This window comes from Mauremys reevesii, linkage group 4 (assembly GCF_016161935.1).
Source record: "Mauremys reevesii isolate NIE-2019 linkage group 4, ASM1616193v1, whole genome shotgun sequence".
NCBI classification, from domain to species: domain Eukaryota; kingdom Metazoa; phylum Chordata; order Testudines; family Geoemydidae; genus Mauremys; species Mauremys reevesii.
The window spans coordinates 79,536,118-79,550,300 of NC_052626.1; the positions used below are offsets into that span (position 1 = coordinate 79,536,118).

The 14,183-nt window shown below is 45.4% G+C and overlaps 2 protein-coding genes across 7 annotated transcripts in view; one reads left to right on the forward strand and one right to left on the reverse strand.

The window, feature by feature from the left end:
* The window catches only part of LOC120405392 (intraflagellar transport associated protein), a 60,615-nt gene extending 49,901 nt beyond the window's left edge, over positions 1 to 10,714 (reverse strand). Inside the window, exons 1-2 of one of the 5 annotated variants that reach the window (XM_039538983.1) lie at positions 10,637 to 10,675; positions 756 to 895 (exon numbers count right to left, since the gene is read on the reverse strand). The gene's annotated coding sequence lies outside the window, so the exon portion shown is untranslated. The other 4 variants (XM_039538984.1, XM_039538985.1, XM_039538986.1 and 1 more) reach the window with 4 other exon arrangements.
* A 151-nt stretch (positions 10,715 to 10,865) lies between these two features.
* RAG2 (recombination activating 2) lies at positions 10,866 to 13,838 on the forward strand. 2 transcript variants are annotated; one of them, XM_039538782.1, is made up of 2 exons: positions 10,866 to 10,894; positions 12,136 to 13,838. In XM_039538782.1, the coding sequence occupies exon 2, from the start codon at positions 12,150 to 12,152 to the stop codon at positions 13,749 to 13,751; it is 1,602 nt and encodes a 533-aa protein (XP_039394716.1). In that variant the 5' UTR covers positions 10,866 to 10,894; positions 12,136 to 12,149; the 3' UTR covers positions 13,752 to 13,838. The 2 variants fall into 2 exon arrangements, with proteins under 2 accessions (XP_039394716.1, XP_039394715.1); XM_039538781.1 differs by lacking the exon at positions 10,866 to 10,894 and adding an exon at positions 10,997 to 11,092.
* The last annotated feature ends 345 nt before the right edge of the window (positions 13,839 to 14,183 follow it).

The window sequence follows — 14,183 nt, forward strand, 5'->3', positions numbered from 1 at the left end:
AGTTGGGCGGGGCAGGGTGGGAAATAGATGAAGCCTTGGCTACATAGTTATACTGGCAAATTGGGACGCATACACTGTAGCAGGTAGAGACCCAATACTCCCTCCCCAGAGCAGCAGGCTGACCAGAAGGGAGATTGTACCTCTCTGAGTAACACTGACCCTCCCAGGCTCCTCCAGTGACTGTGCAACAATATGCTGTCCCTTACACAGGGCAGACTGTAATGTCACAATTTACCCCTTTGACATCAATACCATAGAAATCCCATAGATTATTAGATAGATAGATGGATATAGATATTGTAATGACTTCATTAATGAGGCTAATGTACTACTATCCTCTATTGCATAGAATTAGGACAGCTGATCTGTGTCTCATAGACCCTATACTGCTAACACCTACAGCCATTTCTCACTTAGCCTTAGTAGTAGGGGTCTATGCTTCTGAAGCAAGAGGGTCTGAATTCTGTCCCCACTGTCACAATGGTGATCAGCATGAAGGTCACCATGAAGTCTTAGGTGGCTATGGATTTGCTACAATATTATTATTATTGCAATAAACAATGAGTTAGCATCAGGTCTCTGTAGGGCAGAAGTAAATGTGAGTCTAAATTAAGCAAGTGTGCTTCGTAACATGTTGCAATTGACAGATGGGTCATAAGTACCCTACATTTCAGAACCTCAGTGACAAACTCCTCAGAAAGCTGTGGTCCATCCACCTTGGCCAGAATGGCAGTCCCTGTAATATGTTTACTCACAGTATATCATTCAGCCTCTAGATGGTCCTGTGTGCTGTATAGTTCCAAACAGGGTGTAGTCCCTGGTAAACAATAGAGACAAAGATGGAACTCAAGCTGAATGGAAGCCTGTTTTGTCTGTAGTTGTAGCTTTTTTCTTCCTGTTGAAGAAGAGCTTAAATTGATTCCATATATCAGAAAAGTCACTACAACATGGTACCTCAAGAGAACAGAGAATAAAAGAGGTATAAGAGGGGTGATGCTTGGGGATCCCTAATTTTCTGTAGACAGGAGCACCAACTTTTTAAAAACTACATTCCTCTATAGCAGTTTGTCATGTTGGTTGGATTGCAGCACTGCAGTTGTACAGAAAAACTCCCTCCCCCCCTTGTGTTACAGTCCTACCCTACCTACCTCCTCCCCCAACCCCCAGCCACCTGCAGCTAGACAGCAGCTCCTGGAATGAGCTTTAAAGAAGACCCTAAGCCTCTGGTTATGAGCAGGTGCAGATCAACTGAACTATATGAACAAACTCAAAGCATGGATGTTTCAGTTATGAAGGAGAAAAACTTTCAAATGATTCTTGGATGCTTCTTGTTTTAGTTCAAACTGTTTTCAAGAGCTAGGGGCCTGATCCCACTGAAGTCACCGGAAGTTTCCCGCTGACTTTAGTGGGAGAAGGAGCAGGCCTTTAGAAGCACATGTGTGCAGCACCCATTTACTTGACTGGGATTTGCTTGTGCTTTTATAATACTTGGCCCTAAATCTCTTCTTTGCAGATGCCCTGCTATCTAAGAACTTTAACTGCAAGCAACCATATTGCTCTCGTTTGATTGTGGAAATATTACCTGAGTTTAGTGCCTAATGGCTCTGACAGCGCTGCCTACTTAAAAGATTATTTAGGAAAAGAAAAGAATTGGACTGGCTACAAAGGTAAATTTCTTTTTCTAAAACCAGCAGCCACAATCCCATGATCTTTTCAGATCTCAGGGACTAAATGCTGGTGGGTTTCATCAGCTCACACTACAGAGCTAAAAATAGCTATGCAGACATTGTGTCTTGGCCTGGAGCTTGGCCAACCCCCCTCCCTTGGCTTCAGAACCTGAGCCCAAATGTCTACACTGCTAATTTTAGTGCTATAGCACAGGCGTCGCGAGCCCAAGTCTGTCTCTGAGACTCACTGCTGCAGGCAGTATATACATAGTCCATGTCAGTGCTGAATGCCCAGGGGTGAGGGGCCTGGGGCGGAAGTGACGAATCCGTTACTTCCGGGACCGACCCGTCACTTCCAGGACCAACCCTGCCCGGCGCCAGTCAATCACACCAGCAGCCCAAAGTGCGGGGCCCAGAGCAGTCGCCCCAATTCACCATACCCGAGGGATGGCTCTGATGCCCAGTAAGGTATAGTGTTAAAGGGCACTGTTCTGAGGTCATTAAGGACCCCATGGTACTTTTCACCAGAGCCAGTGTCAGCTCTACAGCCCTCTTGCAATTGAATAAGACATCTCCATAACAAACTGCAGTGCACGGTTAGCCAACTGATGAGGTCCACCTCAGAGGTGACTGCATGTTTTCTGAAATTTGTAAAGCAATTTGGGATCATTTGGAATGAAGGATCCTGTATTAAATGTAAGAGATATATTTCAAATGAATTCCCATAGAAGAAATAAACCAATTGAAACAATATGCCCAGGATAGCAAGGGACTAGTTAAAGGCCTGCTACCTAAATTCATTTTATTAAAATATTATTTTTAAAGAATAATGGTCTGTTAAATGGATACAGTTTTTGTATGGTGCGATGCCTTTAACTGCCAAACAAATTCAGGAGAAGAATCCAACATTTTCATGTTAGGAATCTGAGTGTTCTGAGCACACATAATTGTGAACAGGATTCTTCTGATTTCCCTTGTGAACAGGTGACTCCAAAACTACCTACTGCAGGATTTCATGCCCCTTCCTTTGAAGGAGCTGATCACTGTTGGAGAAAGGCAACTGGACTAAGAAGACCACTGTTCTCATCCAGTAGGGCATTACTTGTGATTAGCATTTTGTTGCAGGCAAAGTTTAACCTCCCTTTCCTCTGAGCCAAATTAATTATGTCAGAAAGACAAGCATTTTCTAAGGACAAGACACACTAAGTGACACAGGGAGAGTAAAATGAATCTAAAATTCGAGGTGAGGCACTAGAAAAAAATTGTCAATTTTCTTTTGAAATCTGTGCAGCACTTCTGCAGTGAGACCAACTTTTCCTCTGATCATACAAACTAAAGAGGGTCAGGCTGGGTCAATACTTGGATGGGAAACTGACAGATATCATCTAGGTGCTACTGGAAATAGAAATGAACCTGATCTGAACAGCCCAGAATTTATTGGGGAAGTTCAATTCTGGATCTGAACATTGTGGTTCAAGTCCATCTTTATTAATGTGATGGTCTCCAAGTGTCAGCACTGAAGCAATGTACCAACACGGGTGTTAGAGGACGCTGTGCTGCTGGAGATGCCATATTTCAGATGAGACATAAAGCCACCCTTATGTTTGCATTACAGTCATTAAAGGTCTCCTGGCACTTTTTACAAGAGTGTATTCACCCTGATGTCGTGGCCAAATTCCAATTCAGGCTCTTTCCATTGAGGGCTTGGCTACACTTGCAGATGTAGAACGCTGTGAGTTAAACCAGCCCTTGGAGACCGCATCAGGGAAAGCGCTGCAGTGTGTTCACACTGTCAGCTGCAAGCCCACTGGCGTGGCCACATTTGCGGCACTTGCAGCGGCATTGGGAGTGGTGCATTATGGGCAGCTATCCCACAGAGCACCTCTTTCCATTCTGGCGCTGTGGCTTCTGCGAAGGGGGCAGGGAGGTGTGGGTCATTCTGGGTCCTGTCCCGTTGCCCCGTGATGCATCGCTTCACATCCCAACAATCCCTGTGCTTCCGTCCACATTTGGCACCATCTTTCAACGGTTTTTGTACTGTGTGCTCTGTCTTCCCTTTCGGTCTGAGGGAATGGATCCCGAACTGCTGAGGAATATGCTAATGGGTTTCGCCAGCACGTCACGAATTGCAGTCGAGTTACAGTTTAAGCTACAAACGGACAGTGAGGACTCCAACAATTACGTCGACTTGCATAACGCATACAACACGAGATTGCTTGTGGCATTCACGGACGTGCTCATGACAGTGGAACGCCGCTTTTGGGCTTGGGAAACAAGCACTGAGTGGTGGGATCACATCGTCATGCAAGTCTGGGATGACGAGCAGTGGCTGCAGAACTTTTGATGAGAAAAGCCACTTTTCTCATGGGACTGTGTGCTGAGCTCACCCCCACCTACAGCGCAAAGACACAAGATTGAGAGCTGTCCTGCCGGTGGAGATGCAGGCGGCTATTGCAATCTGGAAGCTGGCCACTCCAGACAGCTACCGATTGGTCGCTAACCAGTTTGGAGTGGGAAAATCGATCATTGGAATCGTGCTGATGCAAGTTTGCAGGGCCATTAATTGCATCCTGCTCAGAAGAACCGTGACTTTGGGTAACGTGTATGACATTGTGGCTGGCTTTGCACAAATGGGTTTCCCTAACTGCGGGGAGGCGATAGATGGGACACATATTCCAATTCTGACAACAGCCCACCTAGCCTCCGAGTACATAAATCGGAAGGGGTATTTCTCTATGGTTCTCCAGGAACTTGTGGATCACCGTAAGCATTTCATCGACATTAACACAGCTTGGCCCGGAAAGATGCATGATGCACGCATCTTTCAGAACACAGGCCTGTTCAGGAAACTGCAAGCCGGGACATTCTTCCCAGACCAGAAAATCACCATAGGGGAAGTCGAAATGCCCATTGGGATCCTTGGAGACCCTGTTTACCCTTTAATGTTGTGGCTCATGAAACCCTACACAGGGAGCCTTGACAGCAGCAAGGAATGGTTCAACAACAGGCTGAGTCGGTGCAGAATGACTGTGGAGTGTGCTTTTCACCGTTTAAAGGGCTGCTGGTGCTATCTGTATGGGAAGCTGGACCTGGCCGATGACAACATTCCCACACTTATATCCATATGCTGTACCCTTCATAACATTTGTGAAGGGAAGGGTGAAAGATTCACTCAGGCATGGACCTTGGAGGTTCAATACCTGGAGGCTGAATCTGAACAGTCAGAGAGCAGGGTTATTAGAGGGGCCCAGCGTGGGGCTGCAAGGATTAGGGATGCATTGAGGGAGCAATTTGAGGCTGAAAGCCACCAGTAATGTTTGGTGCCCTGCACGGGAGTGAAGTGAAGTGCAGTGGTTCCAAGGTTAGTAGGAATCTGTGTTTGCTACATATAATGCACAGACTTGCCTGTTGCTTTCCTTGGATATGGTTGAATTTTTTCTTAATGAAATAATAAAGAATGTTTTCAAAGCCAAAAAATGCATTTATTGAAAAGAAACACAACTACTTGGGAAACAGAAAGGACATGACACAACTGTGCTGTTTGGGAAGAGGGTGAGGTGGGGAACAGGACAATCACAGATTTGCGTATGTCCTGTTATCATGCTCAGCCTTCCTGTCTGGAGTGCCTTGCAATGAGAGCTGCACTTCAGGCTGGCTAAATTGCATGGTGATGGGGGTTGAGTGCAGTGGGTAAGGTAAGCTACAGGTGTTGGAAGCAGCTGGTGGCGATAAGAACCCGGATGTTGTGGAAAGTGGGTTGGCGGTGACATTGGGGCAGAAGGGAAAGAGTTTTGGGACAAGGCCTGGGTGGAGGAGGGCACAGAAGTGTTCCACCTACATTGCTACAAGCACCTGTATCAAGTCCACTTGATGCTCCATGATGCTTAGCAGCCGCTCCGTGCTTTGGTGCCGGCGATCCGCATTCAGCTAGCGTACCCTCCTTTCACTCCTGCACTTTTTGATTTTCATTAAGAGATTGCAGCATGTCCTCTTTCATAGAATCATAGATTATTAGGGTTTGAAGGGACCTCAGGAGATCATCTAGTCCAACCCTCTGCTCAAAGCAGGACCAATCCCCAAATGGCCCCCTCAAGGATTGAACTCATAACCCTGGGTTTAGCAGGCCAATGCTCAAACCACTGAGCTATTCCTCCCCACCTTCTATGCGTCTGCTTCCTGATTCTTTGGAGTCTTTCGGCCGTTGATAACAAGGACAGCTGGGATCTCAAGGTTGCATCTGTAAAGCCAAAATGCAACACTTAACAGAGGCAGCATCGTTCACACTAGTCAGAGCAATGATTCAGCCATTGTACACAATAGCAGAAATTGCCCATCCCAAAGCGAGCGCACATAACCCACAGGAGCCCCAAAATGGTGAGTGAGCACAGGGGCAAGGGGGACTGATTGTTTCACGGCTGTATTGTCCTCTTGGGTGCTGTGCCTTGGGGAGAGCCAACATCTGCAGGGGGCCCCATACTGAACACTGTCCACACATTTTCCACAGGATGAGTTCGTCCTGGAAGATATCTCGCTGCTGAGGGTGACCTGGGAAGCAAGGGAGGGTCTTCTACAATGCGGCTTCCGCCCTGGCCCATATGCAGCTTGCCTGTGTGCAGCAATGGTCCCGCCACCCCTCACAGCACAGTGGCGCAGATATGTTAGCCTTACTGGGACAAGTAGCACAGTAGCTCTGCCAAGGAACCTGCGCAAGCGGATTGCCCAGCTTCTGCATGAGACCTTTGAAGAGCTCACTGAAGCCGGTTTCCGTGATGTGAGATCACACCAATGCTCTATTCTGCATCTAGGTACGCATGCAGCCCTAATCCTCCTGGCCCCAAGAGCCCGCACCGAACAACTTCCTTCCCAAAATAAAAGCCGCTTACCAGGCACCTCCTCTGGTGTTGGTTCTTCCCCAAGCACCATCCGCTGCAACTGACTACCATGCTCCTGGCTTGAAAACAGCTCCTGGCTGCATGCATCTAGGGATGCCGGGCTGTCTCCCTCCTCCTCAGCACCCTCACTCCCACTTTCCTCCTCCTCCTGCCTTGTTGAACTGGGCTCTGAAGTGTCCATGGTGGTCTTCAGAGTGGAAGTGGGGTCGCCCCCAAGTATTGCGTCCAGCTCTTTGTAGAAACGGCAGGTCGCGGGTGCAGCACCAGAGCGGCAGTTTGCCTCACACACTTTGCAGTACGCATTCCACAGCTCCTTCACTTTAACGCTGCACTGTCGTGCGTCCCGGTCATAGCCCCTTTCCATCATGTCCCTTGATATCTGCCCGAAGGTATCGTAATTCCTACAGCTGGAGCACAGCTGGGACTGGACAGCTTCCTCTCCCTAAACACTGATGAGGTCCAGGACCTCGCCATTGCTCCATACTGGGGATCACCTGGCACACGTAGGCATGGTCACCTGGAAAGATTTGCTGAGAGCACTCCATGCCTGGCTGAGCAAGCGTTATGCTTCTCGTGGAGGTGGATTACCAGGAGCGCTCCAGCCGTGGCGTCTGGGCACTCTACGTGACTTGCCAGTGTGGAGGCGTAATGAATTAGGGTGCCTGGGGCTGCTTTAATGCGCTGTAACTTGCAAGTGTAGCCAAGCCCTTAAATTCCCACTGCACTTTCAATTGGCTATAGGGTAACCAGACAGCAAATGTGAAAAATCGGGACAGCGGGTAGGGAGTAATAGGCACCTATATAAGACAAAGCCCTGAATATCGGGACTGTCCCTATAAAATCTGGACATCTGGTCACTCTAATTGGATACCAGATTGTTCTTAACTGTTGTGCAGAGTTGCTCGGTGACATAAAACAGCTGCTGTGTCCCACCTTCAGAGGCTGCTGTATTTCAGTGGTAGCTGAAATGATCCCTTGCCAACCACAGAAGGGAGCTGGTGAGGCAGCTGTGAACTCTGTTCCTGCTTCTTCCACTGAGTTGCTGAGTGATCATATAGGCAAGTCACTTACCCTCCCTGAACCCCAGTTGCTCCATCTGTAAAAGGGATCTATTCTCAGGGGAATTAGTAGGCTCAATTATGGTTTGTGTGAAAAGGGTTCTGAGGAACTCTGATTAAAAGAGCCACAGAAGTGTGCAGTGTACTAATATTCTTTTAGAGCCTGATCCAAAGCCCTTTGAAGTCAATGGAAAAGTTTCTATTCACTTCAATGGGCTTTGAATCAGAGCTTAAGCCTTCACTTATTGGATTGCACACACTTACTACTTCTTTTACTCAGTTTCAATGTCATAATCTAGTTATAGCCTAAGAATTCCTAGGGGAAAAAATTATTCCAATCAAAGTGTTTGTAGAAATTAGAATTCCAAACGTTGTCTTTGAATTTAGCAGTGACTTTATACAGTAGTATCCAAAAGCCACAGCAAAAATCGGACCCCACTGGGTTGGTCACTGTACAAATATCAAATAAAAAATAGCATCTACCCCAATGAATTTGCAATCTAAATGACAGATGTCTACTGTCACTCTGAGCTGGCTAGGCATGAACAGGTTAAACTTCTAAAGGTGCAAGATGGATTTCTTTTTGCACCATCTGAAGAAAAAAAAACGGTCACAGACAGTTAGCCACATTAGAGGAGTACTAAGGAGCACATCTGCAAGCTAAGCATACATACCTTCTGCCTGCCTGCTTGTCCATGCCACAGCCCCTCTTTGTGCAGTCACAGAGGATTCCACAAGTGCTGACTTTTGAATCCCCGTTACAAACAAAGGTTTCAGGAGGAAGCAAAAACCCTCCATCAGCCAGGTAGGTCTAATATGTTTATTGTTTTACCCAAACAAACCCTGGATGCCAAAGTTAGAGAAAGCTTTGAGAAATGTTATCTACATGTTTCAATAGTTGGCTAGTTTAGACTAGAGCTGTCTTGGGGGGGTCCAGATGGGAATCTGATCCTAAAGAATTTAGAAGCCACATTTGCTTCTCAGTCTACAAGTCTTGGGTATGTGCTGTGGGGAGTTAGCCCCAGCTCCTTCAGAAGGCCCTGGGTTAATCTTTTTGAAGAAAATGCTCCAATGGCAGAATCATCAGAGAGGAAAATAAATGTAATCTTGCAAAGTAGCTTTTAATCCCTGCACTAAGCACCTGTGTTCCTGCCAAGATACCAGTGATTGCAGACTGATGGGAGAATTCGAGAAACAGCAGAGGGAGCATTTACCAATTAAGACTCAGTGTTACCCTGGGATCTGATCTCTTAGAAAGTCAGCAGTCTAACATTCTAATAAAAGCTATTCAAATAGCAAATAAAGTGCTTTGCGAATCTGTTTGTGACCAGAAGCTTAGTTGGTTCACTAGATTCATGGGGTCATATCATTCATTACTTGCAATTTACTATCCAGACACCTACCAGGTATTTGTGAAAACAGCTGTGGGTACTAAACATTTTATGAATTTTAGCCAAATGATTATATATTTGAAAATTCATATTAAATAGCGATGTTTGTTATTCATTATCCTCCTGTTTAAATTGCTTCAGTCATCCAACTGGAGAGCAGAAACATTATCATGTGACTTAGATGACCAATCAAACAGCATTTATAGTCAAAGAGGACACAGTTAAGGGAAAAAAACAGTTATCTGAAAACTATATATCCCAAGCTTTTCAATGGCTACTTCTGAAAAAAACAAAGACATTTGTGCTGGACATGTTGGTAACACAGGCTCTCCCCTAGGTTCTAACACAATCCCCACAATACGATTTTAAAGGTGCAGATCTGTATCCAGTAGGCACGACGGGATACAGATCCTCTAGGACTTCATAACACCCACATGGTGACATTAAATCTGACATGAATTTGGCCCATACATTTAAATAATTTTTACAGTATTTTTATAGTGAATTCTCAAATTTCTCAATGTTCAACTGGATTTTCATTGAGAAATATTACAGTACATCAGGTCTTGTGTGTGTATGGAGAAGGGAGACATTTTTGGACCGCCTGGTCTTAAATGTTTCCTCACTCGCAGACTCCATATTATTGAACAGGGTTTGTGGATTACAATTCACAGCCCAACCATTGTATTTATTCTGCCACGTATCTTTCTGATGCCTGGATGGGGGCACATCTGCAAGCTCAGTCCATATTCTAAACAACATGACTAGAGGGAAGAAGGAAAAACATATACAACTGGATTTTCCCACCAGCATATTGGTCTTTAAGTTTTTGTAACCCAGACCAGGGATTCTCAACCTTTTTCTTTCTGAGCCCCCTCCCCCAACGTGCTATAAAAACTCCATGGTCACAACTATTTTTCTGCATATAAAAACCAGTGCAGGGATGAGGCTGGACTTTGGCTTTCTGCCCTGGGCCCTAGTAAGTCTAACACTGGCCCTGGTTGGCAGACCCCCTGAAACCTGCTTGTGTGCCCCTGGTTGAGAACTGCCCCAGGAGGGGCAGACCCTGGTTGAGAACTGCTGACCCTACATGGAGGTTCCTTGTGCTCTGCCCCCTTCCCTCACAGCCCGTACACTGTGCAAAATAGGGCAAGGAAAATAAACCAGTCTCTGTGGCATCCAGAGTGTACTAGGAGCGTCAAGGAGAGAAATGGAGGGGAGATACCCGCTCCGCCTGGCCAGGAGTGCAGCCTGCCGTGCGATAGCTTCACGTACACTACCCTGGGGAAACTAAGGCACAAAGGCAGCGAAGTGACTTGCGCCCAGTCACAGAATAGGTCAGCGGCAGAGCCAGACGCAGAGCCCAGGGCAGACAGGACCTCCCTGCCTCCGGGACGCTGCACGCTGCGATCTGAAGCTGGGAGGCGGCCCGGCGGCCACCCCTGCCCCTGACATGATGTTGACAAACACATGGAGGGAGCCTCCCCCATTTACCCACCCCCATCTCCCGCGCCCAGATCGGTCTGCAGCCTCCCCCCTCTCCCATCTCCCGGCTTTCACCAGACCTGTGCTCGCACCTAACGAGCCTGCAGCTTCACCCTTCACCCCAGCGCTGACAACTCCCCTACCTGAAACCCACTCGGCGGAGATCACGGCAAATCGGCAACGCGCTCGGGCTCAGGCAGCTGCTGGGAAATGTAGTTCCCTCGGCTGGGCAGTTCCCTATTGCGAGATTGACGCTAACTAGAGAGAAAACTCCAGTTCCCAGGAGGGGCGTGATTCCAAGTGTCCCTTTAAAAGCAATCCCGGCTGGCAGGCAGTGTAGGTGCAGAATGGTTCTAATATAGGTCTACAAGGGATGGGGATGGGGATGGGGATGTGAACAGGTAGGGGAAAGTGTCCCTCTTTATTAACATTTAAAATACCAGCAGTAATTAAATACAACAAAACCTGACCTCAGCAACCAACCAAGCAACAGGCTGAGATTAGTTACTTAGTATAGATGGTGGCCATTTAAAGATCAAGCTAAACTCAGGGAAGGCCTAGTTCTCCCACCTTTACCCGCAAAAGTGGTATTTGCTCAAGTGAGTAGTGTCAAGCAATGGAGTAAATGTTACTTAACATATGCAAAAGTTATGAAGTCCAATCCAGAGTTACTATCCAAACACCAAATTCAACCTATGAATACATTTTAAGGAAATATTTTATTTATGCTCAGCCTTGTTAAATTATAGAACAACTTGAACCTACATCTAGGAGAAGCTGATGTAGTGAACCATGATATGGTAGGTAGCACTAAGTACAAAAAAACCAGGAGACCTGGGATGATCCTGAACCCATAAAACTGGACAGTTGGCAGTGTGTACTGAGCACCCTTTTAGATTTCCCAGGGCTGCCATATTAAAGAAAGGATGATCCTGGGAAAACCTGGACAGGTGGCAACCCTTGTTAGAGTCCATGCTAATAAATTCATAACAAATTTATTTTGCAGGAGATTCAGGTGGAGAGGGGAGATTTCTGTAGATTGTGATTTACTCAGCTAATTTGTTTTTTAAAATGCACCAAATAATTTCTGTGACTAATTCTTGGTCTATAGCTCACCTATAAGTAGTGTTGATATTCAAAATGCAAACTTTTAATTGTCACATGGTATGTTTCTGTTCTCTGACTGGGCACGACTCTGAGAATCAGATTTCTGGTTCAGATAGTCATGATTAGTAATTCAGAATTTGCCTTTCTTGAACATTCTGCATTATTCACCCTTTCAGTGAACATTCTCCCCCCATTCCCTCTGTTATACTTGTTACCTAGTAAGTTCACAGAAAAAGGGTCACAAATGCAGTCAAATATTCAAAGGGGTATTTTTTTTTACAATATTCACCCAGTTCTGGCATAATTCCTTATTTAGACCTTAATAGCTCTTATATTGTGCTTTTCATTTGTAGATCTCAAAGCATTTTACAAGGCTGAGTAAATATCATTATTCCATTTTATAGGTGAGGAAACTGAGGTACAGAATTGACATGGCTTGTCCAAGGTCACACAGTCAGTCAGTTGCCTAGCTGATCACCTTGACATTGTTTAAAGCGTGCCTGATATGGCTTTCTGTATCTTTTTTTTTTTTCAGATACTGACAGTACCATGACGCAATCACCGGACATAATGTCCCTGCAGATGATATCAGCTATTAATAATTCATCCTTGATTCAGCCAGGCTTTTCTCTGCTGAATTTTGATGGGCAGATTTTCTTTTTTGGACAGAAAGGCTGGCCAAAGAGATCTTGCCCCACTGGAGTTTTTCTCCTTGACTTAAAAAAAAATGAGCTCAAATTGAAGCCTGCATTTTTCTCTAAGGATTCCTGCTATCTTCCCCCTCTCCGTTACCCTGCTGTCTGCGCTCTCAGGGGCAGAACAGAGTCTGAGAAATGCCAGTATGTCATCCATGGTGGGAAAACACCAAACAATGAACTATCTGATAAGATTTATGTTATGGCTATAGTATGCAAGTCTAGCAAAAAAATCACCTTTAAATGCACTGAGAAAGAGTTAGTTGGGGATGTTCCTGAAGCCAGATATGGCCATACCATTAATGTAGTTCATAGCCGAGGTAAAAGCATGAGTGTTATATTTGGGGGAAGGTCATATATCCCTCTTGGACAAAGAACCACAGAAAAATGGAATAGTGTAGTAGACTGTATGCCCCATGTGTTTTTGGTTGATTTTGAGTTTGGGTGCTGTACCTCATACATCCTTCCAGAGCTTCAGGATGGAGTTTCTTTCCATGTCTCCATTGCCAGAAATGATACCATCTACATCCTAGGGGGTCATTCCCTTGAAAATAACATCAGACCCCCCAACCTATACAGGCTAAAAATTGACCTGCCACTAGGCAGCCCAGCTGTGAGCTGCACCATCTTGCCTGGGGGGATCTCTGTCTCCAGTGCTCTTGTGACTCAGACTGGTGATAAAGAGTTTGTCATGGTTGGAGGCTACCAGTGTGACAACCAGAAGAGGATGTTTTGTAATACAATCACTTTAGAAGATAACAACATAGAGATTGGGGAAAGGGAGACCCCAGATTGGACACCAGATATTAAACACTGCAAGATATGGTTTGGTAGTGATATGGGTAATGGGGCCATATTGTTTGGTATACCAGGGGACAACAGGCAACTAATTTCAGATGCAAACTACTTTTACATTTTGAGATGTGGAGGAGCAAGAGAGGAGGAGGAGGAGGCGGCACAAACTTGCAGTCAGACATCTACAGAAGACCCAGGGGACTCCACACCATTTGAAGATTCAGAGGAGTTCTGTTTTAGTGCTGAAGCCAATAGTTTTGACGATGATGATATTGACACCTATAATGAAGATGATGAAGAAGATGAATCAGAAACAGGCTACTGGATCACCTGCTCTGCCAACTGTGACATTGACATCAACACTTGGGTCCCTTTCTATTCGACTGAACTGAACAAGCCAGCTATGATCTACTGTTCCAATGGAAATGGCCACTGGGTCCATGCTCAGTGTATGGACCTGTCTGAGCGCATGCTCATACATCTTTCAGAGGCAAATGTCAAGTACTTCTGCAATGAGCATGTTGATCTTGCTAGAGGGCTGCAAACACCAAAGAAGGTTCTGCCTGTGAAAAAACAACCTATGAAACCACTGCGCAGAAAAACATCCATGAAGATAGCAACTCCAGTGAAAAAATCTTTTCTTCGGAGGTTATTTGAGTAGATTTGAGCTAATGATTAAGGTTCTGCTAGGATTAAATGAAGAAATCACAAACCAAGGATAGTTAATGATGGTTGCAGCTGAATTTAATATTAGAGCTCCTAGTGGTGTTTTATTTTATTAATTTTAATTATTAGATTATTTCAGTTTAATGTAGCTCACAAATCAATGTTTATTATGTGTATTGTAGTAGCTGTCAGTGGTCCCAATCAAGATTAGTGCCCCATTGTGCTGGGCACTATACAAACACATAGGATCATATTTAGATAGCATTCCTCAAATAGAATAGTACAATTACTTCATAAATATCCCCCATTGACTTTACAGAAACTATTTGAAGAGTAAAGCACTACCCTGTGTGAATAATGATGTAGACTCTGGTCCACAGGAAGCACAGTGTTACCCATTTTGCTTTTGCAAATCAATCTATTCAAT